The 27,549-nt window shown below is 39.8% G+C and overlaps 1 protein-coding gene across 5 annotated transcripts; it reads left to right on the forward strand.

The window, feature by feature from the left end:
* On the forward strand, nt 1–25,559 carry LOC106928504 (supervillin-like). Of its 5 annotated transcripts, none has more exons than XM_088007713.1 (33): nt 1–178; nt 3,497–3,995; nt 6,602–6,757; nt 6,865–7,032; nt 8,735–8,766; nt 9,771–9,832; nt 10,518–10,663; nt 11,287–11,506; nt 11,968–12,431; nt 12,531–12,657; nt 13,872–13,913; nt 13,998–14,060; nt 14,774–14,848; nt 14,935–15,034; nt 15,114–15,182; nt 15,271–15,439; nt 16,717–16,883; nt 16,959–17,066; nt 17,139–17,275; nt 18,194–18,341; nt 18,432–18,577; nt 19,224–19,399; nt 20,536–20,680; nt 21,424–21,727; nt 21,818–21,969; nt 22,359–22,461; nt 22,542–22,746; nt 22,825–22,958; nt 23,036–23,191; nt 24,009–24,152; nt 24,244–24,356; nt 24,774–24,929; nt 25,088–25,559. In XM_088007713.1, exons 2-33 carry the CDS (start codon nt 3,715–3,717, stop codon nt 25,175–25,177), a joined length of 4,758 nt encoding a protein of 1,585 aa, XP_087863839.1. In that variant the 5' UTR covers nt 1–178; nt 3,497–3,714; the 3' UTR covers nt 25,178–25,559. The 5 variants fall into 5 exon arrangements, with proteins under 5 accessions (XP_087863839.1, XP_087863838.1, XP_087863840.1 ...); XM_088007712.1 differs by having other exon boundaries at nt 2–178; nt 22,539–22,746; XM_088007714.1 differs by lacking the exon at nt 13,998–14,060 and having other exon boundaries at nt 2–178; nt 22,539–22,746.
* The last annotated feature ends 1,990 nt before the right edge of the window (nt 25,560–27,549 follow it).

The following is a 27,549-nucleotide window of genomic DNA, read 5'->3' on the forward strand; positions in this document are numbered from 1 at the left end:
GTCCGGTCCCGGTAGGGGCGTCCCAGGGTTCGCCCGTCTATTTATACCTTCTCCCCTTAATACGGAGAGCCACCCCCAGCTGCGACTGTGACTACATTTGGAGCGACTCACCGCGGGGAAGGATCAGTGGGGAGGGACCGCCGGCCGGCTGGAACAAGGCTTACGGCGCGCATTCAGTGTAAGTAAACGTTTCTTTTTCAGTAAGCACGAAGTAAAGTTTTATATCTAACTTTTTTGAGGACGCATTAAGAGTCCAGAACCAAGCAGCAGTTCGGAATGAACTTTGTAATTTTACCCTCAAGACAGTCGAGAGAAATGACCCACCTGTTGGTCTGACCTGCGGAAGTTTTCGACATTTTTATCTCGAGTAGCAAACGGTACGAAGCTGATGTTTACTAGCCTGTAACACAATTAAGGGTAAGAGTTTCCCAAAAGTATTAGTACAAATTGCATATTTCTCTCCTGTTTTCTCCAAATGAATAAAGCTTAATTGAATATTTAATAAGTTTTGTGGTATTCATTGGAATAATTAGGAAGGTATTGTAAATAATCTCACCGTGTTGGAGAGTTAAAACTGAATATTTATCTCTACTTGATGCAGGAAGTTTTAAACATCATGCATAATGCAAAACCATTAATGCACTTAGTGGAGTGGAAGCAGATGGATCATAAGGTGGAGAGACAGCTCTTCCTGTCAGGCCTGCTGCCTGTGTTTATAACAGTACAGGGCCCATCTGTTAAGTGTTAATCTTACCTATGGATAGTGTAATAATGCAAGGCCGTGTTTGTGGTATGCAGGAATTTGTCCTTGAGTTACAGAGATCATTGGGAGCTTTGGTGCAGGTAACCCAGCAGGGTAGGTGTAATTGGTCAGAGGCTTATTGTTGGCCAGCCTTTTAATCTGGTCTGCTGCAGAAACCTTCTGATTCCCCTCTCACTTCAAATCATTTCAGGTTAACTTAGAACATCCATATTGAATTATTCTAACAGTGTTGTAATAAAAGATAGTGTTGTTTTTCTTTACTTTTGATAATTAGTTGAATATTTTGCTCCTGTCAATGTTCAGATCTCATTCTCTGCTGCTGGGTGTATTTCCAGCTTGTGTTGAAAGTGCTCCAGGATTAGAAGCCGGTGATCCCTGTTGAGCCTCGGCTGCATTCTCCTCTCTGCAGCTCTCATGACTATTGCTCTCTGCAATCTCAATTCTTTCTTGAGTTTAGCCAAAGACGACCAAAGAGCACACATAATAATGATTTAAGGGGGAAAAAATAGATTTTTAAAATTGATTGAGGTCTTGTGTTAAGCACATGTTTACGTGTTGGCATGTGTTGATCTCTGCATCCACTACTAAGCTTATGTTCCCAGTAGCATGGAGCCATCTTGATATCTTAACAAGCTTATTCTGCTTTTACTTTCAGATAGAAAACAGTTTATTGTTGTCGATGCATGTACAGTTGAAACCAGACATTTGCATAGAATATTTTTAATTACGTACAAATAAGTTAGTTTTAAACGTATCGAAAACCAAAAGCATAATATTTGGATCAAATTGAAAATTAAAAACTGAGCCAAAACTAGACCTGCCTATAAATGGGACAGTCATTACTCAGGTGGAAGAAATTAGACTTCTGGGAGTCTCTATGGGCAGCGGACTGGAGTGATCCAAGGATTGAACGCACTGTTACAGTTATGGGAAGTCAACTACGGTACTTGTTATGAAAATATGTTTATTTATCATCTTTAAAATTAAACATTTTAAGATTGTCTTGTGTCACTTGTAATATTGCCTCATGATATGGTCCAGTGCTTCAGAAAAAACATTTAATCGAACTACAATTAGTCCAAAACAGGGCAGCTCGTCTTCCTATCAGGATGCACAAATTACTTCCACATGCTTTGCTAAGCATATGGAGATAACAGCATTTGTATGTAGAAAGCCATAGCAGTATTAAGCTTCCTTATAACAGCTAATTTTTAACAGTTTCCCCCCCCCTAAATTTAGTAGAAGTGCATTCTCTTATCATAAAAGAGAATGATCATAAAATCATCCTCAAAGTATATTAAAGCTTAAAGGTTTTTCTTGCGGGGAAAGTTTAAAGCTTTAGATTGTAGCATTGAGGCTCCTTTGAAGTAGGAGATCATATTTGGTTTGTTCAGATGAGTCAGGTCTGACCAGCTGTTGCAGACTCCTTGTTTAGTTGATCCGTATTCTTTTGCTTTTTTGCTGTATTTCAATCCACCAGCCTGTGGGCAGCAGATCAATCAATAAACTTAATATCTTTTAGAGTGGGACTTCTGCTGCCAGAACGCCCATTCAGCCTCACAGCAGATTAATCTGGTGCACAGCGTCTGTGACTCCTACCTCTTTGTTCTTCCTCCATTGTGCTTCCTGCTGTGGGAATGCTGACATCTACAGTTTAGTGAAGCACACAGACACACACACATACACACATGGAAACACACATTTATTTTTCTGCATACAGTGCTGTGCAAAAGTCTTGATCCACATCTCATTTGTTTACGTTACGAAAGACTTTCATGCTATCCCAACTGGTAACGATCCATAGATCTCCACACTTTTTGGGAATTTTGCAAAGTTTTTTTCCTAAGTTTATCACACTTTGTCATGATTCACAGTGATAGTTTTAAACATCAATGATATTTAAAAATAGATTTCAGGTTTAGGTTTCCCTTGCAGACTAAAGGGACGTTCCTTGCTTGTTTGTGTCCATGTTGCTTGGGAACATATTATTTCATACAGGATGTTGCATGTGTGCTTAAACACATTTGAAAGCATATTTAATCAAGACAAAGCATTTATTTATTTTACATGACATCCTGTGTTTAAAGTGGTGATGCAGGTTGCTTAAGTTACTATTAGTTTTGCAGAAAAGATCACCAAACTTTGCAGACTGGGTGCCATGAGGCTAGCACCCCGAGTGGAGCTGAGGTGTTGAATTTCAGTGCAAGAGGAGATTCTTGACTTGGCAGGCTAGTGCCGATCATCTTACATGGAGGAGAGAAGGAGGAAAAGAGGTGGAACTAGATCAAGGATATTATGCAAAAACTGCAACTCTTGTATGTTTCCATTTAATCATTTTGCACACAAATTTTTAATCGCCTCTTGCAGAGTAGGACTGTTCAAAAACAAACTCGTACTGTTGTTCTTCACATTTTCTGTGCAGTAGCTACGCCTGTAGATTTGTTGTAGAGCTGTTCTTCAGTTCAATTGAGGGAATTTTGTAATGAAATTTGTATTTATTTTCTATTTGCATTTGTTCTAAAGTATTGTAAGTGAAATGTATTTAAAATGACTTCAACAAAATGATTAAAATATTTAAAACAAGACAACATGGAGAAAGCTGAAATGATTGGGAAAGTAAAACTTTGAAATGTTGCATTTGTATTTATCCAACTTTACTCTGATACCCCTTAATAAAATCCAGTATGTTTCTTGACCCTTTATTGTGCCACTTTTTTTTTTTTTATCTTCCAGGAGAAACATCTCACTTCCAAAGGCACTGATGGTCTCCAGCACCTGATAACCGATGAGCAAAGCAAAAAAAAAAGTCTTCAGGTCGGATGGAATCTGAATGCTGCAAAAATTCAAGCTCAAGCTGAAAAGCAGAGGACAAATTTCCCATCTACTTTTCCTTCCCCCATGCTCTGCAGTCATTTGAGAAACAGATAAACACCAGAATCAATCAGAGGGACATGGATGCATCAGAGAAGCTTGTTCTGGAGCCCAGAGCAGAGCGGATCGCCCGCTACAAGGCCGAGAGGAGGCGAGAGCTGGCCGAACGCTACGGAGACTTGGAGGAGCTTCCCTCTAAGTGGGTGAGACGGGATGGAAAGGAGCTAAGCAACCCAGCGACCTCAGCACGTGGCGGGGAGTTTAACTCGGATGGCCTCGGTGAAAGAGTGAACGGCAGAACGCGAGACGTTACAAATGGAGTCAAGGCCGACGCTCCTGCAGAGCCAAACTACCTGAGAAGGTGAGTCCCGTCTGGAAGACAGATGATTATTTCTAAAATTCATGGTTCTTATCATAGATGAACACTTGTTAAAGAGACGTTGAGACAACATTTTTACACGGAGTAAAAACGTCTCAAAGTTTTTACTCCATGTTTCGTCTCAGTCCAATTTTTGTCATCCATGTGGTTCACACATTTTCTTTATGCTCTGAAGATCTTGTCGTCTTGTTGGGCTGGAAATCCCTGGTCGATTTTAAAAGGTGCATTGTAATTATTAACCATAGCCATAATAGGATTTGTCATGGAAATTAAGATTTGTTACATTACTGAAAATGTCATAGGTATATTTTTGTCTGAAAAGGAACATATTATGCAAAACTCACATTCTACACTGTAAGTTTAAGTTTTTTGTTGTCTGGAGAATTAGTTGTTTGAAAAACCTCCAAAAAGTAACATCATAAATCAGCAGGAACTGCCCCGGAAGCTCAGCCCATTACCTAGCAACCCAAGCTGAGCTCCAGCACTTTTGGTCAGCTGGCTTTACCACTGTATAGGCAGTACAATGGCTGCTGCAGCAGTGTAAAAGACAAGTGTTTTGTTGTTGACTTACCATCCAGAAGCCACTTGCTGCATTCTTAGATGTGCAGGAGGCTCCACTTCTGCTTTTCAAAAGTATACGGTTGTATAATTGTGCATCTGTTTGCAGTCAATTTCACGTGCTAATGTAAACGTTGAGTTGGCGGTTGTGGTCAGCAGCAGCGTATTTGGATTTAAAGTGGCAAGATGCCCTCAAACTGCTGTTTCTGAAAGGAATGGAAGCATAAGAGGTCTCCATTAGACATACTTTAAGGAGGTAGTATCATTTAATTTCTATCCCACTCAAATAAAACTTGTTTCTTTCACACTAACAACAATCAGAACAGTCTTGGTGGGTTTGAGCTTTAAAGAAACTTAAAGAATTGCTGCAGCAGGAGGCAAATCATTTGTAAACATTTAAACATTTATTAGTAGGTCATCAAGCTGCATGAGTTCTGTTTTGGTTTCGATAAGTTGATTTATGACAACATTGTGTTTTTTTAAGGTATTTATACCCATTAATGTTTCAGCATTTTGCCACTTGTCTATTGACTTCGACTAGACCATTGTAACTTTAGTATCCTTAGATTTTTAACTTGGTGTTTGGTGTGTTAGGCAAAATGTCATTTTGGTCTCATCTTCTTCCACATGTTGGCTAATATGTCGACAGATTCCTCCACCTCAATTGTTGATTTCTGCAAAAACCTTTTAAAAAAGTCTTTAAATACATCAAAGTTTGTGATTTTTAATGTGAATAAAGGCAGATGCATACCCGCAAGGTTCTGTATCTGTCACGTGGATTCCGGCTGCATGTTTATTTTCTTGTATCAGTTTGTAAGGGAGCAGGTGTGATGACCTACGCTGGTGCAGCTTCTCAGTCGTCTGGGACGTGACAACCCCGAGTGCTTAAGAAGAAGGCAACTGGACTTCTTGAAGAAGAAGTTCAGTTGTCTTCTTCTTAAGCACTTAAGTGTGTTGACCTAATTTCACCAGTCAACAATAAAAATACATCATATCTACATAACCAGGATGAAAGTGGAGAGAAAGAGAGATTTTTCTCATTTGTCTTTGTTTCCCTTTATAAGTTGGTTTGTAGTTATTTGAAATGCTGTCCGCTCTGAATTTATCTGCTGAATTTGGAGCTTCATGTATGCAGTACCAATCTGTGAGAAATGTAGAAGCAGATTTATAAACTAGCTTCAGACACTTTATTTGAAGGGATGTGCATAAGACTGACATGATGTAACTCCTGAACATGAATGTTTGACATTAAGTGTCATTTGGTAAATAATGACACTTTTTATGCAAGATTGCATTAGAAGTGTCATTATTTACCGAATAACACTTCATGACAGCACTCAAACATTCATGTTCATGTTCAGGTGTTACATCATATCTGCCATGCCAGTCGTACGTACACTCCAGTTTTCTGGTCGATCACAGATTAACGGTCTTCAAAAAGCCTGACCTGCCGATTCTGATTTTGTCCGACATGTTGCTAAATATAGCAAAAAAATTGTTGAATTGGCAACAGTGAGTGACTATCGTCAAATGCAAATGTGCAGACATGACCTGGTGGGCCGTTCTGTCAGTCAAACCTCTCTTACAGGAGAACAGAAGAGGACAGTGGTTGATTGTTAGACTTTCACATGTAAATACCGACGGATCACCGATCTACCAAATTTAAGGAAATAGGCACCAATACACCTACAGACCGATAAATAAGTCAGCATTACCTTTTTTATGCACTTATTAAAGCCTCCAAATGTGCAACAGGTTGAAGTTGCATTATGAATGTAAATCCTAGCAGCCATTCGGTATTTCTCAGTAATACAAACCGCTCACTCTCTTTTTTGCTGACTTCCTCAGTTGCTTTTGTTGCTGAATCTGATTTTTCTCTTGCTGCTGCTGTCCTGCCTTGACTCCTCATGTGATTTGAGAGGTTCTTCATTTATCCTTGAAGTTGCATCTTTCTCTGCAACACTTCAGCCCCTGATGGAAAACTGCAACTCTAAATTTCATTGCGTTTGCTGCATTTTCACTCATTTTAGCCAGAATTGCCAAGATTCTGCCAACGTCCCGAGTGAGGACGGGCTCCTTGTCCATCCAGGACCTGATGCCTCGCAACTCCACACTCGGGTGTCGGTGGGCCAGTTGAGGAGCTCCCTCCTCCAGCAGACAGAGGGCAGCGCAGGCCAGGAGAAACTGTAGGGTTGTCTTCATGTGCGTGATCCAAACCGTGTGACCTTCGTACGAGTGTTTACCGCCACCTTTGCTTTTCTTTTTCTGTTTTTTCTGTGTTTATGGAAACCAGTGGTCCCGATCCTGGCCACACCACATCCTCTCTGGACCTGGCGGCTGGTCCTGAGGGAGGCCGGCGGCGGGGCAGGCGCTACCTTCAGGGGTCAGCAGTGGGTCGGAAAACCAGCGAGCGCTTTAGGACACAGCCAATCACAGCCAACGAGATGGAGGAGAGCACCGGGTAGGAGCTGTGTCTCATATTTAGTAGCAACTCTGGTAAAATAAACCTTTAGATAAATTAATCTTTTACAATAGTTTGATTTCATACATAATATTTTAGAATTTAATTTGAGTTCAATCATGCAAGTGGGAAAAATGGAAATCCTGCTATTAATACTCAAAATTCCTCTATAACACTTTAAAAAGTTAAACAAAGTGGGGATCTTTAAGCTTTCATCTTTTCCAGTCAAAATGTTCTTGTTTTTTTTAAAATGCATGCATTCTAGTGATGTTGCAGTACTTATCCTCAATCGTGTTGGCATATTGCATATTGCCATTCATTGGTTTTCTGGAGTGTTTTGTTTCAGATCATGGTTCCAGTTAAGCTAGATCTGGACAATATAACTGAAAAACATATCACAGTATAAGGGTTTCATATCAGTCAATAATCATAATTATTGATCAGTTTCTTGTTTTAAATTTCTCAAATATTGCCAAACTGGTGACTTGACCTTTGCTGTTGTATCAAACTGTTCTTCTCATTTTCTCCCTTCACACCTCACCGTTGTGTTTTATTCAGTTAGCATGAAACTGCTGCTCTAAGTTACTCAACAGGTTGTTGCTAGGCAACCAAAGAGTGAGCGAGTTAGTTGAGGCCACCAAACCAACCTTGCTTTGCTAGTTGTGAGAGGTTGAGCAGCTAAAGCCTTTCCTTTGCCTACATCTCCCAGAATGCTGTGCGGTTCTAAATTGAAGTTCAGCGAAATTACTGAAAATTCTATTTTACGTATATTCTGTTGATTATTTATGGCAGTATGTATTGCTGTTGATTTATTGCCCAGCCCTGAGTTAAAGCTCTACCAGCAGATATCAAGCTGGTGAGACCGAAAAGGTGATTTTCCCAACATGTCTTTTAAACCGTCGGTTGTTATTGACGGAATAGTTGCTACGGAGACGTGGCCACTCCAAGGAGCTGCACTTTGTTGCTCTGCTGCTCTCCTGCTGTTAGCTTTGGAGGGTTTTTTTTCCCTTTTTATTCATTAATACTCCAACTGTGAAGATGTGGGATTTCAGGTGAGAAATTGTTCATTTGTAGCCAGCTATACATGTTGTCTCTCCCATTTTGAAGAGTTGCTAAGAGAAAGAACCTCAGTTTTGCATAATATTTATACACTAGGGGAACAGGAAGTCATTGAAAACAAATTAGGAGTCAACAGAAACTTAATTAAATCAGCAGCTGTTTCTTATTAACTTGGATGTTTTCCCAGACGATATATTCAAATGTACTGAAATTAAATTCAGTTTTAATTTATTTAATAGCTCATTCAGATGGGTGCTAACAAATGGGGAGGTAAATGACTTTATTTTAAGCTATAAATTAACTGTTATTATTGAGATGTCACCCAATACTCAACTTTAACTGTTCTTAAGAAAACTTCGAGACGTTTTTCTTAGCTGAAAACATTTTTATTGGGTATTTCAATTTAAAAAGTAACCTTTCAACTGAGGCGTTAGAAACCTTTGGGTGGTTTGCATGAGTCTGTCCTTCATTCTGAGATCAACGGCGGCGTTTTATCAAGAATGCAAATTTTTCGCATTATCTTGATTCTCCGAATCCGCAAACAGAAGCACAAGGGCATCCACAGTACATTTAAAGCTGGATCTGTGTGAGAACACTCTGAGCTCTTCATATTCATATTTAACACCATGGTCTCCTCTTCCAGGCTCTTGGATGCAGATGAAAATGACAAGAAAGGTAAAACTTTTATTTTAGTACAAAGAAGGTTTAGTGACGCCAAGAATATTGTTTTCTTTGCATGCTCTGCAGGAGACATGTTTTGTATTTGTTCATCCATCTTGCCCAGTTATCTCTATAAATTCTTGTAACTGCCCAGGAAATAAACCAGGTTATATTTGGAGGCCCACTTTGTTTAATATGGTGAGAGATGATAGGTTTACGAGTGAGGAACAAAGTCACCTCTCCTCTTATTTGACCTCAGCAGAAAAAGATTATAAGTCAACACAAAGTGGTTTTAATGGTTTGTACAACAGTAGGTGCCTCTTATTGCACTTACAGTTTACAGAAAGGATTATTTCTCACTGTATTTGTCTAAACATGTATAAAAATGTTTTGTGACAAAACTATTCTAATAAATTTATGTACATGTACTTATACATTTATTTTTAAAGAAGTAAGGGGTAAATTATTAGTTGTTTGCTAAAGCTTTGAACAAATAAAAACCTAAAAATAAATGAGGTGTACATTTCTATTCAGTGCCAACCACCTTCATTTTCTGGAGCATGTCTCTTCTACCGTTGACATCTTGAAACTGAAATCTTTACAAAATAACTCGAGTTCAATCAGGCTGGATGAAGATCATCTGCAAACTTCGTTTCTTGCCACGTTTAGATAAGGTTTTATCTAAACATTGTAAATGTAGCTTTAATGCTAGGTTCAGGGTTGAGACGGCTTGAAATATGATTATTATTTGAAATAATTATTTTATTAAATATTTCAACAATTTGAGAAATGAGAACTTATCTGAAAAAATTAAAAGGTTATTTTTAATACTGAAGAAACTGAAGTTGAAATACCTTCAGATGAAACATAAATAACCATGAAGTGGTAAAATGTTAGTAATTACACTCCATTTATCTCAAGAAGAATAACCATTAGTGGATCCATCTTTGTTAATATTTAGTAATAATTTAAGTGTGTTGATTTGCAACATTTACATCTTTTCTTATTTCTTCTTCCAGCGGATGTGAAAACGGACGACAGAGCCAAAATGAGCGTGGCTGCCAAGATGTCTCTGTTTAGAGTAAGTCTGTGCTCTGAAACAAGAACCTCATTGCAAATCTTGACCTGTTTATTTCCTCAAGTAAGCGGCTTAAATGTGTCAAATACAGCAGAAATGTAGTTTTTGTTCTGGATAATTTGATGGTTAAAGTATCACTGAACATGCAGAACATCCAGGTGGAAACGTGGACCAGGCTTGATGTTCCTGTTGCACTCAGAAGCTGAAACGTTACGGTTTTATTTCCAATGACTCGGGTGAAAATGTGCCAGACACTGTAGTGCCATTAACAGCCAGCAGCTGTGGTAAAATTAGCCTGCTGCGCTGCAGAGACGGGCAGCGAGGAAACTGAAGCCTGCAGGTCTCTGGTTACACCGTGACCTGTTGGAAGTTATCTGCCAAGATGCTTTATCCACTAGTTACAGTGCCGCTTCGCCTGCCTTCTTTCATCAGTACAAGACAGTGAGGTGCTTTGAGTCATCTCTCAGTAATTTAAATGTACAAACTAGCCTTGAACCTCTCACTAATGCTCCTTTGAATGATTATACAAAAGTTTTCCATGTTTGAAATCACCTATCAAAGAATGAAGGAAAGTTACAGTTTATAGCCTTTCTGCTAAATCCTTACATTAGGACCCACCTATGCGGAAGGTTTTGGATCATTTGATGCCTTGATGAGTTGATATTAATACATTTTTTTGCTTCTTTAGGAACTGGAGAAGTCAGCTGCCTCCGACTCCTCAGCTTTGTTGAAGCCTCGCTCAGCCAACAGCTTACCTGAGCGGAGGGCGCGGCGTAACAACGACCTCCGCTTCCTCACTCAGCCAATCACCTGCGAGGAAATGGTTTCAATGAGGTGGGTGGAGATGAGCGAGATGTAGGAGCTTGTTTTAAGTCAACAATTCCTTAATATTGATTAAATTGGCAGATAATTTCCCTTTTAACAAAACATTTTCCCCATATTATCAGTGAAATAATCTGCCGGTGGAGCTAGTACTTTTTAAAATCAGTATTAAGGAATTATTTACTTAAAACAAGCTCCTATATCTTGCTGGAAAGTTACTTGTAAGTTTGCACAGTAAACTAGACCAAAAATACTTGGCGAAATGTTGTATTTTTGCAGTGCAGAGCATCATGTATAAAATGTGTGTCAGATTTTACCATTCTTAGAGGTAAAATGTCTTATTTTTCCAGCTACGTTAAAAAATCCAGATGCAATTCTAGCTCATGCAATCAATCAAAGGTTACTTGGATAAAATTAAGCTGCAGATCTTTTTAGCTCTACAGTTGAATCACCAGCTGCTGAATGGAGTGTGGTGGACTCACTAAAAATAAACAACACTGAATGCGATAAAGGCAGTGGAGGAACATGGTGTGCTCACCAATGTGTTCTCAGGATTTTATAGGTCATGAAAAAAGAATAAATGTTCTGATGGCGCAGTTCTGCATGGTTGTAGCTTATTTTGTTGTGCTATGCAGAGCTCCTCCTGCAGCAGAGGTCCCGTCTGGACAGTCTGAGTCAGTGGAGGTCGGAGATGAGAGCTGCAGGATGAGCATGAGGGAGAAGCTGGCCCTCTTCAACAGGCTGTCCGTACCTGAAAAGAACGGCTCCGGTCCCGCCGACGGACCATCAGAGAGGCGGAAACAGAAAGGAGCCCGGTACCGCACCCAGCCCATCACCGTGGACGAAGTCAGTCTGGTGAGGAGAAAATGAGCCAAAGTTTAGTTTTAATGCTGAATTAATGGGTTTCGACATTTAATTTACGTTTGGGATCAATCAAATAGTTTTGAATTTGAATTTTGTATTTGGAAGTTTAACTCAGAAAAACCTCAATGATCTCTGCGGAGCATTACGGCTTTTACTTGATATATATATATGAAACCTTTTGGGCTTCAAATGTAATGGACACAGACAAAAGCAAAGGGAGAAAAGTGTGGAAAAGGTTTAAAAGGAAAGAATAAGTCTGCTTCTAACCCTGCAGAAAGAGAAAAAACAAAACCACAACAACAAACAACTCGTGCAGATATTAAAACACGTATAACATCGTTGGAAAGTACAACAGTACATAGGAATTTGTATTTAATGGCAACCTATTGAGTGTGTATCTGAAAACACCTGTGTGTGTATTTTTATCTTTTTTCTGTCCCGTTTCACTTCAGCTTCAGAAAGGCCCCATCCAGCTTCCCGCCTTCAGTTTGTCCCCAAATCTGTACGACAGACAGCAGGCCTCGTCTGTTAACCTGAAACCCAGCGAGATGCGCCTCACACAACCGAAGTCCGAACTTTCAGAACCAGAACCAGCACAACGGGGCTTGCAGGATCACAACTCTGAGCCGTGCTTGAAGGGGATCCTGAAGAAGAGCCGCCCCGACGACTCGGAGGGGAGCGGGACCGACGGGCAGGAGCTACCGCCGCTCAACCAGCAGAATGGTGAAGACTGCACAGATCCGGAGATGTTTGGGAGGACAGAAGGACCCGAGAGGCCGGAGCCACACAGAGACACATCAGTCAGAGTAGCTCCATGGAGGCAGAGAGCTCGAAACAGGAGGGAGACCCCGATACAACTCCCATCTGATCTGGATTCACAGATCACTTCCTCTGTGGGAAACGGCTCTGATGCTGGGTCTGTACCATGAGCTCTCACTCTTTAATGGTTCTGATATGAAAACATAAAGAACAACTTTTGTAATATTTGTTTTTTTATTCTGTTTGATTTGTCCAGAACACAAGGTGAAGAGCAGAGTGTTGAGAGGCTTGAGGAAGAAGACAAACCCAAACAAAAAGCTTTGGTTTCCGTTGGAGTTTGTTCAGCGAATCCACAAGAAACACCAGAGTCACCGAGAGGAAAAGTAAGGAACAGGCATGCATTTATGTCCCTGCAAACAATTAAAACTAAGTAATAACAAATAAATTAAAGACTTTTAGTTATTTACATTTCTAAACATTTACTGAAGGCACATTGAAAAGTATAAAGTGTTTGTTAAAAACATATGTAGACTGAGGCACTTTATAAATGCAGCATCCTACAAATTATACATTTTTTCTCTTTTTTTTTTTTTACAGGATTTTGTGTCTGAGCAGCTTCCCTGCCTGCTATACTTTTCTGATTTTATTTTTCTTTAATTTATTAATTGCCTTCCAGTTTACAACTTCAAACCCATTTTTCTTGGTCATTCACAAAAGAAATCTGAAGAAAATGCACAGTTGTTTTTGGCTGTAATGCAAAAAAATACAAGAAAAAAAGATGTAGTGTTATGGATATTTCTCAAAACACCATTATTTACCACATATAAAGCATTTAAGCTTTATGTACAACATCCAGCTCTGGAAAAAATTAAGGTACCACTTAAAATGATCATTTTCTCTGATTTTTAACCTTTCTGGATATGTTTGAGTGAAATGAACATTGTTCTTTTATTCTAAATTTAATATTTATTTGCAGAAAATGAGAAATGGTCAAAATCACGAAAAGGTGCAGAGCTTTCAGACGTCAAGTGAAGCAAAGAAAACAAGTTTATATTCATTTAGAAACAACAACACTAATGTTTTAACTCAGGAAGAGTTCAGAGATCAGTATTTGGTGGAAAACCCATGAGGGGTTCAGTCAGAGGTCTATTAATTTTTTTCCAGAGCCGTATGTTGCTTTTTGCATATTGTACTTGCTGTGTTGGAGGTTAGAGGGTTCGCTCGTCCAGCTGGCTTTAGATTTTGAGACTGGACCCGCGGTTTGATTGGACCTTTGGCCGTGTCACTGAAACACGATCTAGCATCTCTCAGCACTCTGCATTTAGTATGTGCTTAATGTTTTGAGATCAGACTCATGTTACTGGGAAACGTATTCAGACCAGTTATGTGGTTTATAACAGTTGGTGGGAATCTGGAATGCAAACAGACATTTAATTATTTGGTAGTTAAATTTTAAGTTATGACCTAAAGATCTCCTCTGCAGCAACACACCCATGTTACATGTATATCTGATATTTACTGTGTTTAATTTCGTTCCTCTTTTATTTTTGTGATAATTGTTTACATAATTTTCCTCTCTTTTGTTTTTCTTTTGTAGAAGAAATCAGAAAGCCCTGTTCTTGAGACGCCTCAGTGCTGGGTAAAGCGAATCAAAGTCCGGTATCCTCATAAAATATAGTTTGAACCAAACATCTTTAGCCTTCTGCTGTTTCTTCTCCTCCAGGAACCTGTCTTTGCGTCCATCTTTGCTATCAATACACCCCAATATATCATGTGTTTTAATCAGGTAACTGTGTGGCCTGCTGTATGGGACGTTAACTGCTGCTTGTCATGATTTGGAGTGTTCAGCATGCAGTGATAAGTTTTTGAAAGCACATTCAGAGAAATGTGATTGCTGCAGCTAAAGTGTGACATTTCACTCACTGTAACAACCAAACTTTTACTCCATTTTTTTGCACATTTTGCACGGTCCATCTGCTCCTTTTCTGCACAGGATGCAACAAGCAGCACGTCCAACAAAACAAGCAACTTCTTTTTCGTGCTCTCTCGATTTCTTTGATTCAGTAAGAAACAGTAAATGAGGAAGAGAGAAAAAGAACAGAAATTTTCCCCACCTCTAAAAAAAACTTCCTCTGTATTGCTGTTTTAGGAGAAGATGTTTCTTTGCGTGAAATTTGAGAATTAGTGGTTTGCTCACTTTTATTGCATGAGTTTGCCTCTTTGTCACCTAAGGTGCTATTTATTCATCCAGAGTTGTGCCTCTTTAAGGGATTGCTTACGATCTTATTTCATCTTCATCGATTCAGCTTTGCAGCTGGTTTGTAATCCTATAGTAGTACTACAAATACACTTTTTGTATACTGACTTATTCTCTGTAAATACTACATCCTTCTTTTATTTTAAATGTTCGTGAGTAACTTTAAGACGATTGACCACAAATGTCACTGGATGTCCATGTAATCATCTGTTCATTGTGTTTTCTTTTCTCTTCATCCTCAGACCGACATGTGCTTTGAGGCCCAGGAAGTCTCCTCTCCCACAAAGACCCCGATCCAACCGCAGTGGAGACAGAAGGTGTTATATGCTGTAACTTTTTCTATTTTTAGAATTTCTGAGAAGGTGATCTGTGTCTTCACACATGTGTTTGTGTTTCTACGTAGAGTAAAGAAGCTGAACCTGAGCTTCAGATGGAAGAAGGTGAAGAGAGGAAAACAGAGCAGCAAAGCAACAAGCAGGAAGCTGAGATGAACATCGAGAGAAGTGAGTTTTATTCCTCTGGATTTGATCTGGGTTTGTCTCTTTTATTTAACATTCCCGTGTTTGGAAACTTTGCATCAAGGATCTCCTGCTGAAACAGACAGTTGTGATATTTCCAACAGGAACATGGACTCCAGCGATGCTTCAACAGGTCGGCGCTGCATCAGCTCTTCAAACTCAGAGTTTTTATTGAATGCTAAATTCTTTCCTTCGTCTCTCTTTGTCTGCTGCTTCTCCAGAGACCGTCCTGCACATTGACCCTCCTCATGAAGAGACGCCTGCTGATGGTTTGAAGATATCGGGCGGACTGCCGCCTCCTCCAGCTGGCGGCCCCACACCATGCGGCGATGTTGCTGCTACGGAGACGGATCAGGACCTCGCTATCCTCTGCCAAAGCAGCACGCCCATGTGAGTTTTGGTGATTACTCTACGTTATGGTTTAAGTAGAAGAAAAGCCTGGTTTATTTTTACCTGCTTCATTTTATTTTAATTTCTGAAAAGTATAAAGAAGTTTGGGTGAGATCATTGTGCATATTACGGATATACTAACAAGTAATTGAATACTTTTCATGTATTTTAATGTAATTTATTCACATTAAATATCCTTAAAAACATGCTAAAGGTTAGATGAAAAGAAAATCTCGCTAGTTTGTGGCAGTAAGTTCCCTACTTTTTTAGATTTCTCCATGAAACCTCTAATTTACTCCAGTTATCCAGAATTATTCACTGCTAAAACACAAAATCTTCCCATGTATTTGTCATCTAGTTTCTAGTGCAAATGTCTTAACTAACTTAGAAGAAGTTTTCCAGCAAGATACATAAGCTTATTTTATTCCTTTTTGATAAAAATGTACTAATTTCACTGGGAGATTATTTGACTTGTCTCATGGGAAAAATGTCAAATTATAAGTGAAATAATCTGCCAGTTTTTGGCAGATTATAAATTATAAATAATTTATAATCATAAATTATTTACTTAAAAGCAGCTTCTATGTCTTACTGAAAGTTACTTGTAAGTTAGTTTTGTCTTATTTCAAGTCTACTATAATATTTACACATGAAACTAGACCAAAAATATTTGGTGAGATTTTGTGTTTTTGAAGTTTTGAGACTGGATTTGACTATTAGATCACAATTTAATGGTTAAAAAAATAATTTGTAAATAATTGTGGGGACATTTGTGATCAACTATTTATTTTATTTATGTTTATTACTTTTATCAACTAGTGGTTTGGATGTTTTCCAGCCTCTTGACAAGGATAGTCATCACAAAATATTAAAGCTTTATGGTAGATTAAAACAATACCACAAATAGTCTTGTGTTTTTGGTTTTTTTTGCAACTGTTATAATCTAAAGCTAAATTGTGATATAAATTACCCTAAACACAGCATTTGCCTCTGAAAAGTGAAGAATTGGATACAAGCATGAAACACGAAGGAGTAAAACTAATAAAATTATATTATTGATCCCTATGCACTGAACAATTTCCCTTTAATGAAGTCAGCATTAAAGATTTTGCAAATCTGTTTTTGCTGTGAGAGCGACATCTGCTGGTTACTTCTAGATATGTTCAGACAAATCAAGATAACTGAAGAACAACCAGTGTTACTTATTTAAGCCAAACTAACTTTGGTTGTTTGGTTGAAAACTCTGAGGTTTTATTGTTGGTTGCATTTGTGTGCAGACTCAGCTCAGCGGTCACAGAGCACAGACGGGCGGTTCGTCCGTCCCGTCGGACTCACGGCTCCAGAAACCCGCTGAGGGCTCTGGCGGCCAGAGAGGACATCAGGCAGGACTACATGGGGGAAAGGGACAACAGTGCTGCAGAGGAGAGGGACCAAGCAGAAAAAAGTGAGTTAATTTTCTTATTTACTGTCGTTTATTTCACTCAGCTGCTTCATGTCGTTTAATCCTGTCTGTCCACAGATTGTAAAAACTCTTCCTCACCAGATTCACATCCTGCCACATCCTCAGAGAAGGAGATGAGCAAGTCTTTCCCTCCGTTCAGCAACCTGATGCTTATTCACATCAAAGGTAATTAAATATTTTAGTGATTTGTTTGCTTATTTTGCCGTCTATTTAACCATCCACACTGGGCTTTGGCAGGGAGGCGCCAGGTCCAGGTACGTGTGGTCGAACCCTCGGTCCGATCGCTGAACAGCGGAGACTGCTTCCTGCTCGTCGATCCCAATCATTGCATCCTGTGGAGCGGAGAGTTTGCCAACAAGGAGGAGAGAGCCAAGGTACCCAAAGGACAAATATGGGGCTGAAACAATTCATCAGATTAATTGATTATTGAATCAACTAATTTAGTAATTGATTCATCATTAACTGGACTCTAAAAAGAGCCAGTTGCTGAAAGAACAACATAATCAGAACAATAAATAAACCAGAAATGTAAAAAATATATATAATATACATTTTGCAAGCATCTTAGTTTTAGCTTCATTCAGTTCAAATTCTGTGAAAAAATAAAATAAAATCTTCTATCAAGCACCGTTTGAGTCCAATTATTAATCAGTTACTGGTAGATGACAAATCAACAGATCAGTTTTACATTGTATTGATGTTAGTCAAGCAGAAAGAGCAGAGGGTTTCACATGTTGATGTTTTTAGCTGCAGAAGCATCCTTTGCTCCTTTTACTTAAGGAATGCGTTTCAGGCAACATTTTTAAAAAATAATCAACTTATTTGTTTATTTAATGTCTTTTTAGGCAGTTTGAGCGTCAAAAATAACATTCAAGTCAATTATTTCAGGTTATACTTTATTTAAAAAAGTGATTCAATAACAGAAAACAACAATTATGATGAAATGGTAACTATTAAAACAATTTTGAGATCTTCTTTGTTTTCTTTCTCTTCCCTCCAACTGTCTGAGGCCCCCACAGCGCCCCCACTGGGTTAAATTACACTTTAAATTGGTCTCTAGTTCATTTTATGGGGAAATTCTACAGAAATATAAGCCATCCAAATTCTGAGACTATCTGCTATTATCTACTGGTACGTTTGCTCCTTGAAACTGTTCACGGTGTTTGATGCGTTCAGTTTGTCGTCTGTGATCTCGGACTCTCAGGAAGTCCAGTTAGTGTTTTCTTTTTCTTCTTATTTTTGCAAGGCCTTCTCTGTTTTCTCGTGCAACTGCAAACTGTTTTTGTTTTCAGGCTCTTGAGCTGACCGCCTTCATCCAGAGCCGAAGGGAGCTCGGCTGTCGCGCCTCCCAGGTTGTCCACCTGGAGGAAGGGCTGAACACTGACGGCCCCGAAGCTGCAGACTTCTGGAGTCTTCTTGGAGGAAGAAAACAGTACAGAGGTTAGATTGGAATCTCACACGTGGTTTCCAGCAGGAAACAAAAGCTAGTTTGGTTGTCTCATGCAGGAATTTGCTCGTTCCCTCCCATAGCTGCTGGTGCTCCAGAGGAGGATGAGCTGTTTGAACAAGGCGTAGTGGAGTCCAACTGTGTGTACAGCCTAATGGAGGACAGACTGGTGCCTCATGAACAGGCCTGGGCCTCCATCCCCAGCACCGCCCTGCTGGACTCCTCTGAGGTCTCAGTAAACTTCCATTGTCTGGATACTTTCATTTACATTTACTTGAGTTACTTCTTGAGGAAAAACATACTTGTAGTGGTATTTTTACTGCACTGTATATTAATTATACTTTTACTTGAGTGATATTATGAACTGCTACGACTGGATACTCTATTCAGTGCAGAAAGAATAAACATATTTTAATAAAAAAATATGTGAAACACAGAAACAAACATAAAGTTTATGTCAAAGTGAGAATACTTGTTATTACACCAGCTTAATTCTAAAGTTATTTTCTATCTGCTGAGCCTATCGGGTCATTTTGAGTTTAGAAAGATACAGTAAACAATATTTATTGTCACTGGAAGTACATGCCTCTGTTCAAACATACACATTACCTACTATAAGTATTAATTTTATATAAAGTTAAAAGAAAATTTGTGTGTAAAAGTGTTTCTTCTACTTATTTATAGTGTTTCCAAAATTTATTTTAATCTTTAAAAAACCTGAATTTGCGCATACCATTTTTTTTTTTACCAACTATGTTTTTGCTACTTTTTTTTTAAGAAATCAGCTTTTCTCTTTTAGATGAGTAAAAATATTTTGAGTACAATTTTTGTCTACTCTGCCCACCTCCGGTCATCCGGTGCTCTGTTGCTTCCAGGTCCTGGTGTTTGATTTTGGCAGCGAGGTGTATCTGTGGCATGGACGCGATGTTTCACCCAGCAGGAGGAACGTTGCTCTCCAGCTGACTCACCAGGTGTGGGTTGGAGAGTACGACTACAGCAACTGTCGAGTCAACCCACTGGATCCCACTCAGTGCAACCCCAGCGTTCAGCCGTACGTCCAGACGTTACATATTATAAACCACTGGCAGACATGCAGTCCTTCAAACTGCAAGATACAATAATCTGTTCAGTGACACTGAGAGGCAGACTGCAAAAACGCTCAATTTTACAAAGTATTTTTGTATAGTTTCTGTTGCAAATATGTCATTGCACTTGAAATAAGATAAAACTAACTTTCATGAAGCTTGTTTTAAGTCAATATTTCCTTAATGTTGATGAAAAAGTACAAATTCCACTAGTGCCGTTACCTAGCAACCACAACTAAGCCCAGCCCGTTACCTAGCAACCCAGTTCAAGTTCCACCAGCAGATTCCTTTCACTTTTAGCAATACATTATTCCCATGTCATATACATACAGCTCTGGAAAAAATTAAGAGACCACTTAAAATGATCAGTTTCTCTGATTTTACTCTTTATATGTATGTGTTTGAGTAAAATGAACATTGTTCTTTTATTCTATGAACTACTGAGAACATGTCTCCGAAATTCCAAGCAAAAATTTATGTATTTGCAGACAATGAGAAATGGTCAAAATAAGGAAAAAGATGCAGAGCTTTCAGACCTCAAGTAATGCAAATAAAATAAATTCATTTTCATTTAGAAACAACAACACTGATGTTTTGATTGAGGAAGAGTTCAGAAATCAATATTTGGTGGAAAAACCAGGAGGTTTTCAATGGGGTTCAGTGCAGTACCTAGATAAAAACGAAGCACTTGTGCATGTATTTTGTATTGTGAATGAAACATGATGTGTTAAATATGATTCAATCTTAAAGACAAAGATCAATGTTCATAAAAATATGGGGAGCAATAGTAATCTGGTTGCATTGGTAATACACACCATCATCTTCTGATTTAAATTCAGTCCTATTGGGGAACAAGTCACGCACAGAAACAATGATGCAGTTTTAATATAAAAAAACTAGGGGAAAAAAAACACATACTGGTTACAACTTCATTTTCAAACTGCTGACTTCAGCATCTCCAGCCTTGCTGGGAGCTGTGTTATATATTTTGAGAATGGATTTTCTGTAAGTCAAGCCTGTTGGACTCTGCTTCAGATTCAGCTTCAGTAACGACTGCATTAATGTTCATGGGGGTCTTATGATGATGCGGTTTTGTGCTCAGGAGGGGAGAGGGCCGTCCCAGCTGGGCCCTGCTCGCCGTGGTTACCGAGGACAACGAGACGGCGTTGTTCAGGGAGAAGTTCCTGAGCCCGATGTGTGGAAGCGACGACGCGGCGGAGGTCGATTCAGAGGGGAATGCAATGCAGGTTAATCTCACAGTTCAGTGGTTTATACTCTGATCTCACTCGTACTCTCTAATAACACCAATACAGCCAAAATGGTATTTTCTCTTTTTTTTTTTGTAATATGACTTTCTGTCTTATTTCAAAGGGATAGTATAATGTAAAACATACTTTTTTGAGGTTTACATCATGTTAAAATGTTATTACCTCGTCAAAAACACACTTAGAGTCTTGCCTTAATTCTTTCATTCATGTTTGAGAAATAGTTTAATCTCCATGGCAACCATTCAGCTGTGCAAAATGTCTGGGTGGACCTAGCCCTGCCTTCAAGGCTTCAGAGCTTCAGAGCAGTTCTCCCCAGCAACTTCCCCACTCAGCTCCTTCAGACTAGCCAGCAGCAATTAGCAAACACCTGGTTGAACTGCTGAGCTCATTATTGGAACTACTTCTCAGTGTAACACTGGTAAAAATGTTGTTGAAGGGTTAATAGAGGAGCCATGTTGTTATGATTTCTTGAAGGTGGATTTTCAGAAAGAGCAGGAGTTTGTTAAAGAGACAGTGATCCAATTTCAAGGTGTTAAATTACAAAGTGAAATTTCTTTTAAGCCATATTTGATATATACAGCATTTTTATAACAACTTAAATTGACAATGTTCTTGATTGTGTTATAAAGAGGCTATAAACTAGCCTGTAATACACAAAATACTACCCATTTAAAATGAAAAAATATTACAAATTAGTAACAGGTTTCATATTAATTTTACAGTCCCTCCCTGTTGAACCACCATCATCGGACGTCCTGACTCCCTGCGACATTAAAGCTCTGGCGTCCGGCGGGCTGCTGGAAGGAGACGCCTCAGTCCGGATTGTTCTGTCCGGCGTTGATGTTCATCGAGGCCGGGGTGTCATCACCCTGGAAGAAGGCCGTGCGATGGAGCTGAGGACCGTTTCCGTGGATACCTGGCACGTCCTGGAGTTTGACGACAGTGAAATTCAAGTGGAGAGCACGGGGCAGCTTCACGAAGGAGATTCCTACGTGATCCGCTGGACATACAGCATCACTGCGTTTGGTCAGTGACTACTGATGATGAAAGGTTGTAATAACAAGCAAACATTATGATGTTTTTTCTCACCTTAATGTTTCGTTTTGTTCATTGTAGACAACAGGAGTAGCCAGGATGAGTGTGGGAATGTTTCCAAACCACAGGAGAACACGGCATTCTTCCTGTGGCGAGGACGGCATTCCAGTGTCAGCGGACGGGACACGGCAGCTTTTCTATCCATCGGGATGAACAACCAGGAAGACTCACAAGTATGGATGACTTCTGCACTTTAAATGTCCAGAGTATGAACCTAAGAAGCTGTAGAGATCTGGTTCTGTAACGCAAAAGTAGAAACCAGGGTAAATTCATGGATATTTTTAAAGATACTAGAATCACCCAGTACAGTCAAAATATCTCAGCCAATTAATGTTTGGGGGATTTTATAGAGTTTATAGAGAAGGAAGCATGTGTATGGTGTAAATATGTAAGTACAGGTAGCTTTTCAAAATAGTGTCAGTGTTTGCCGTGTTCTTAATTAACATACATAATATTTACTCAAAAATCTTCACCACAAGATTGATTCTGCTCATTTTCAGCCATAAATGTCTGAAGTTATGTTTTGTATTGTTTAATACCAATTTGTGCTTTGTTTCTGTAGCTGGTTGTTCCTCAGGGTAAGGAACCCCCCTGCTTCCTGCAGCTTTTCCAGGGAGGTCTGGTCATTCACAAGGGAAAGCGAGAGGAACCCACCTCCACTGCAGGTGGAGTAAAATCTGCTTACACTTTTTTCCCTGTTTCATATTTTTTTTAACTGAAATAACATTTGTTTTTCTCACAGCAGACTGGCGTCTGTTTTGCGTGCGAGGGGAGCTCCCAGAGGAGGCTTTGCTGCTGGAGGGGGATTGCTGCTGTTCCAGCCTGAGGTCGAGGGGCTCGGTCGTCCTGCTGAACAGCCAGCAGGGGGTGCTGTATCTCTGGACCGGCTGTAAAGCCCACAGCAGCACCCGAGAAGTTAGTAAGAGGGCAGTGGAGCGTCTCATTGAAATGTAAAGCATGAGTCTAGTTTTCTGTCTGAGTGCAGCATTTGTTTCCAGCTTTCTGTTTTTGAGTTTGGTGTTTTTCAGGAGTCCGTCAGAACTGGGTCTCTGCAGAAGCAACCCTGTGACGGTGCATTTTGTAGAGGAAGGTTCAGAGCCCTCAGACTTCTGGACCGCTTTGGGCCAGATGGACAGAAAGGCCTATGACTGCATGCTGCAAGGTGCAACATGATGCACATTTTAGTTTTTTATCATTAAGACTACAGTGAGAGACCACATTTCTGTTCTCTTCTTGCAGATCCTGGAAAGTACAACTTCACTCCCCGCCTTTTCCATCTGAGTGCCTCTTCTGGCAGATTTGAAGCGGAGGAGCTCCGGAGTCCGATCCGGCTGCCAGGGGTCGTGATGGCGATGCCCTTTGTCCAGGAAAGCCTGTACTCTGTTCCTCAACCAGGTGAAAAAATATGGAAAGATTTCAAGCACATTAAGCTGTAAATAATTTAAAATATATAGAAATAATTCAAACTCTACATTTTTGTACGCCAAACATCCTATAGAAACATCAAGGATAGATTCACACCAGGAAAATCCTTTGGTCCAAACCGAAAGCTGACTGTATTTTTCTCGTTTGGTGCAGTTTGCTTTCACATTTTTGCAAGTGGACTATAATTTGTGAACAGCGCCACGCCAGTGACGTTCATCTCTCCCATTTGGCAAAAATTATGGGGGTGGGACAAAACACAGACTCTGAAAAACAAACATGGAAGTCCAGTTTTCTGCATTTGTGCTGTTATTATATCTGCAAAGCAGTTTTGAATGTTGAGCGCAGCTCATTAAACACAAGTTTCACGATGGGATATTTCTAATTTTGGAACAGCATCAGCAAATACCCTGACCCACAATATGCTGGCAGCAGCATCATTAAGCAGAAAGATTAGGTACAATTTCATCACAGTCAGTACATGCAGTAGTAGCGTTAGCAACAATGAAGGGCTCATTTTTACCATAATGCCCGGCAACGGTGGCTCATGAAGTCCAGTTGGACGTTTATTTCCTGTAGTTGTTTTGCATCGAGGCTGGTCTGCATTTACAGCCGCAGTGAACCGTACCAGAGTTAGTTTGGAAGCGGAGCGAGATCACCTGAAAAAAGCTGAACAAAAAGTCCAGATCAACCAAGGAAACAAACTCTGATCCATTTAAAACGGACCAAATGTGTCAGTGTAGTCTTTACTCCACGTTATCGTTTGATTTCCTCTGCCTTCTGTCATCAGCCTTATTCCTGCTTGACAACCGGTTAGAGGTCTACCTGTGGCAGAGAGGTCAGCCTGAGCAAACGGGGAGCTCTGCTGCAGCCTGGAGCCTCTGGCACAGCGAGAGAAAGTGTGCCATGCAGACGGTTCTGCAGTACTGCAAAGGTCAGGGGAATTACTTTCATGGCTAATTGCCTTAGAAATGAAAGTGTTTTCTCTGTGTTTAATATCATCTCATGCATCCACTCTGAACCAGAGATAAACCCAAGAAGGCCCCCACAGGCTTACCTCATCTTTGAGGGATCAGAGCCTCTCACCTTCACTAATGTTTTCCCCCGCTGGGAGAGGAACCATGGACCTCTCACACAGGTATGCATGATTAGTATTTCCTGCCAGAAAGTAGGCTAGATGTTGTGTTGCATATTTATTTGAGCTTCTACTCACTATGACCTCTGGGAGAAGTGACTCAACTGTTTCACATGTTTATGGAAGCAAATTCTGCAGCTTTCTGGAGAGCTGCTCCTCACCATTAACTGCTGTGAACAAAATCTCAGATGAAATTCTCCTCTTTCGTTCTTACGTAAAGGAATCAACCGTCAACTTATTTTTGAAATATCTCCAGGTGCTTGCTTAGGATAAAAGGAACAAATTGAAATAAAAGCAGAACTTTAGAACTAGTATCGTTTTTTAATTTTAAATTAAATGGGCTTTTTTAAATAATTGCTCTGGTACAGTCTCCATTTTGCTATCACCCAGTGTCACTTTCTTCATGTCGATGTGAATTAGAGGGACTCGGGGGAAGTGAAGCTGACCTTGGTGCAGGACGCCCTGGCCCAGCTCATGAAGGCCCAGTACCCTGTGGAAGAGCTGCTGCAGAGCCCCTTACCTGCAGGCGTGGACCCGCAGCACCTGGAGGTCTACCTGTCTGACCAGGACTTCCAGGTAACCTGAAAGCTACTGCAGTAGCATCTTTCAACCAGCAGAGTGCAGTGTTCACCTGAAATAAATGCCTCTTCTTATAGGAGGATCATAATCCACAGAACTTTATTAACATTTGTTGTTGGTTTTATAAACTAACCTCTACATTGCTTCTATTTCAGGCTGTTTTGGAAATGAAGCGGGATGAATATGCCTCCCTTCCCAGCTGGGAGCAAACTGATCTGAAGAAAAGCAAAGGGTTGTTTTATTAGACAACCGGATCGAGTGAAAGGCGAGCGGCGATTCTGCACCTGGGACTTCTGCCTTTAATAAGAACGGAAGGTGAAGCTGGGATAGCGCCATTTTTATTGCACAGAAGACTGCTCCGAGTGTAATAAACAGAGAAAGAAAAATCACTTTATTTATGTCAAAATAATATGAGTGTGTGAACATTTAACTGGAAAACGATTTTTCTAAAGTAACCACATGGTTCCTATAGGACATTTTGTTTCTGTACAAGTTAGTGAAAAATAAAAATCAATGGCAATAAGCAAGAAACATCAAATGAAAATGGGGAAAACAAAGTATATATTTTAAAATGGATCAGTGCATGTCAATGCATATAAACATGGAAACAAAAAAGAAAAGAAGAAATTTCTATGTCTTCCTTCACTACAAGAAAACATCTGTGTGTTTTGGATTCTTGCTTTTCTTTTATAAACCGAGCAGAAAACATCTCTATTCCCACAATTTCTGATTGTCATTCAGCTGTTATTTTCATGCCAGGACTTTGCGTACAAAGCGACATGGACTGTAACTGAGGCCAGTGTGTTCACATAGTCTGTGGGTAATGCCTTATTACAGCTCCTTGGGGATTCACTATTAGTTATGCATGAAGTAGCAGGTAGACATGCTCCAATAACATCCCGCCGGCCCAAAGAGACAAGCCAATTCTGGTTCAATCAACAAATGTCCTCATGACACACCAACACAGCGTTGTAAAAACGTGCCCTTAAAATCTTTTGTATCTTAATACCAGGCAAAGTTAACAAGTAAATAGAAAATGCAAGTATTCAAATGATGGTTTCATTCATTTGAGGGGGGAGGAGCAACTCAAAAACGCTTTCAGAAAGCTGCACATCATGTTTAAATTCAAATAAACTCAGGGACAGATGGGGGGGGAGGGAAGGTTTTCAGTCTGGATTGGATTGCAAAGACGTCTCTCAGGCTTTTGGGGCTTCAGGGAAATACAAATGGAGAAAACACGAAACAATGGTGAATCTTCCCAGGAGTGACCGGCCAACCAAAATCACTCCAAGAGTGCAACTCATCCAGGAGGTTACAAAAAAATTCACAGCAACATCTACAGGCCTCATTTGCTTCAGTTAAAGTCGATGTTGATTATTCAGCAATAAAACTGAGTTATCAATGAAGGACCTACACTGCAAAAACACAAAATGTTCCCAGGTATTTTTTTCTAGTTTTTAGTGACACATATCTTGGCACATTTGAAATGAGACAAAACTAACTTACAAGCAGCTCTTCAGCAAGATAGAAGAGCTTGTTTTAAATTAATAATGTCTTAATTTTGATGAAAATGAAAAGATATTTCCCCATATTATAAGTGGAATTATCCGCTAGTGGAACTACTACTTATCAGTACTCAGAAATGATTGGCTTAAAACAACCTCGTATATTTTGCTATTCTTGTTTCAAGTGTGCCAAGGTATTTGCACTAGAAACTAGACCAAAAACCAATAATACTTAGTAGGATTTTGTGCTTTTGCAGCGTACAAGACCAAATCCTCCCCTATGCAAAATGATACAAAACCTTCTCCAATTTTCCCTAAAATGTTTAAAAGGTTCTCAATTTTTTGGGCTTTCGTAGGATAGCAAAGACTTTTGGGAAAATCTGTTGACTGATTAGCTGAAAGTGTAACTTTTTGGGAGGTGTGCATCCAATAAGGCCCAAAACACACCGGATCGGTTTTGGCATCAAGACCAAGGTAGACCTGGAGTATATTTTGTTCAGAGCTATGCAGCAATTTAACCAGAATGTCATGAATGAAACTGGAAGTAAAATATGTTTGAAAATACAAACTTTTACATGCAGAAGCCATGGTGCATCTATCCATGGCAGGATCTCAGAAGTTCAGCTTCTGGTCACACTGGCAGGATTTCCAGTATTGAGCTAAATTGGTCATCCATGGAAAGAGCTGCACATGTAAAGTGTGTCACAAGTGAAGGGGAAAACTAATAAAAAATTCCCTAGAAAGAACTGTATTTCATTTGCGTCTGGAATATTTGAAAAATGTGTTTTTTTCCCCCACCAAATCCCAAAGTTAAACTGACCCCACACATGCTAGGCAAGCCAGGGCTCTCTTACTGTTTTTACACTGAGTTGGAGCACCTTTGGGTTCACTGGCTAATGGATGTTATTTTCGTCAGGATGGATTAGCTGACTAAGCCTCCTTGTGACTGCAGTGCTGGTCAGACTGGATTTAGTGCCCACTACTGGATGGTGCATTTCAGAAAATGTTTCTAAAAACATTCTGGCCACTGGAGAGCCGTGGATGTGAAACTGAAATGTCTATTTTAGTAGGTATCACTAGGTCAGCGTTGGAATGCAGCTGCTTTTCCATGG

The sequence above is a fragment of the Poecilia mexicana genome, unplaced genomic scaffold (assembly GCF_051168715.1).
Source record: "Poecilia mexicana isolate PSO_F unplaced genomic scaffold, ASM5116871v1 scaffold_8, whole genome shotgun sequence".
In the NCBI taxonomy this organism is placed as follows: domain Eukaryota; kingdom Metazoa; phylum Chordata; class Actinopteri; order Cyprinodontiformes; family Poeciliidae; genus Poecilia; species Poecilia mexicana.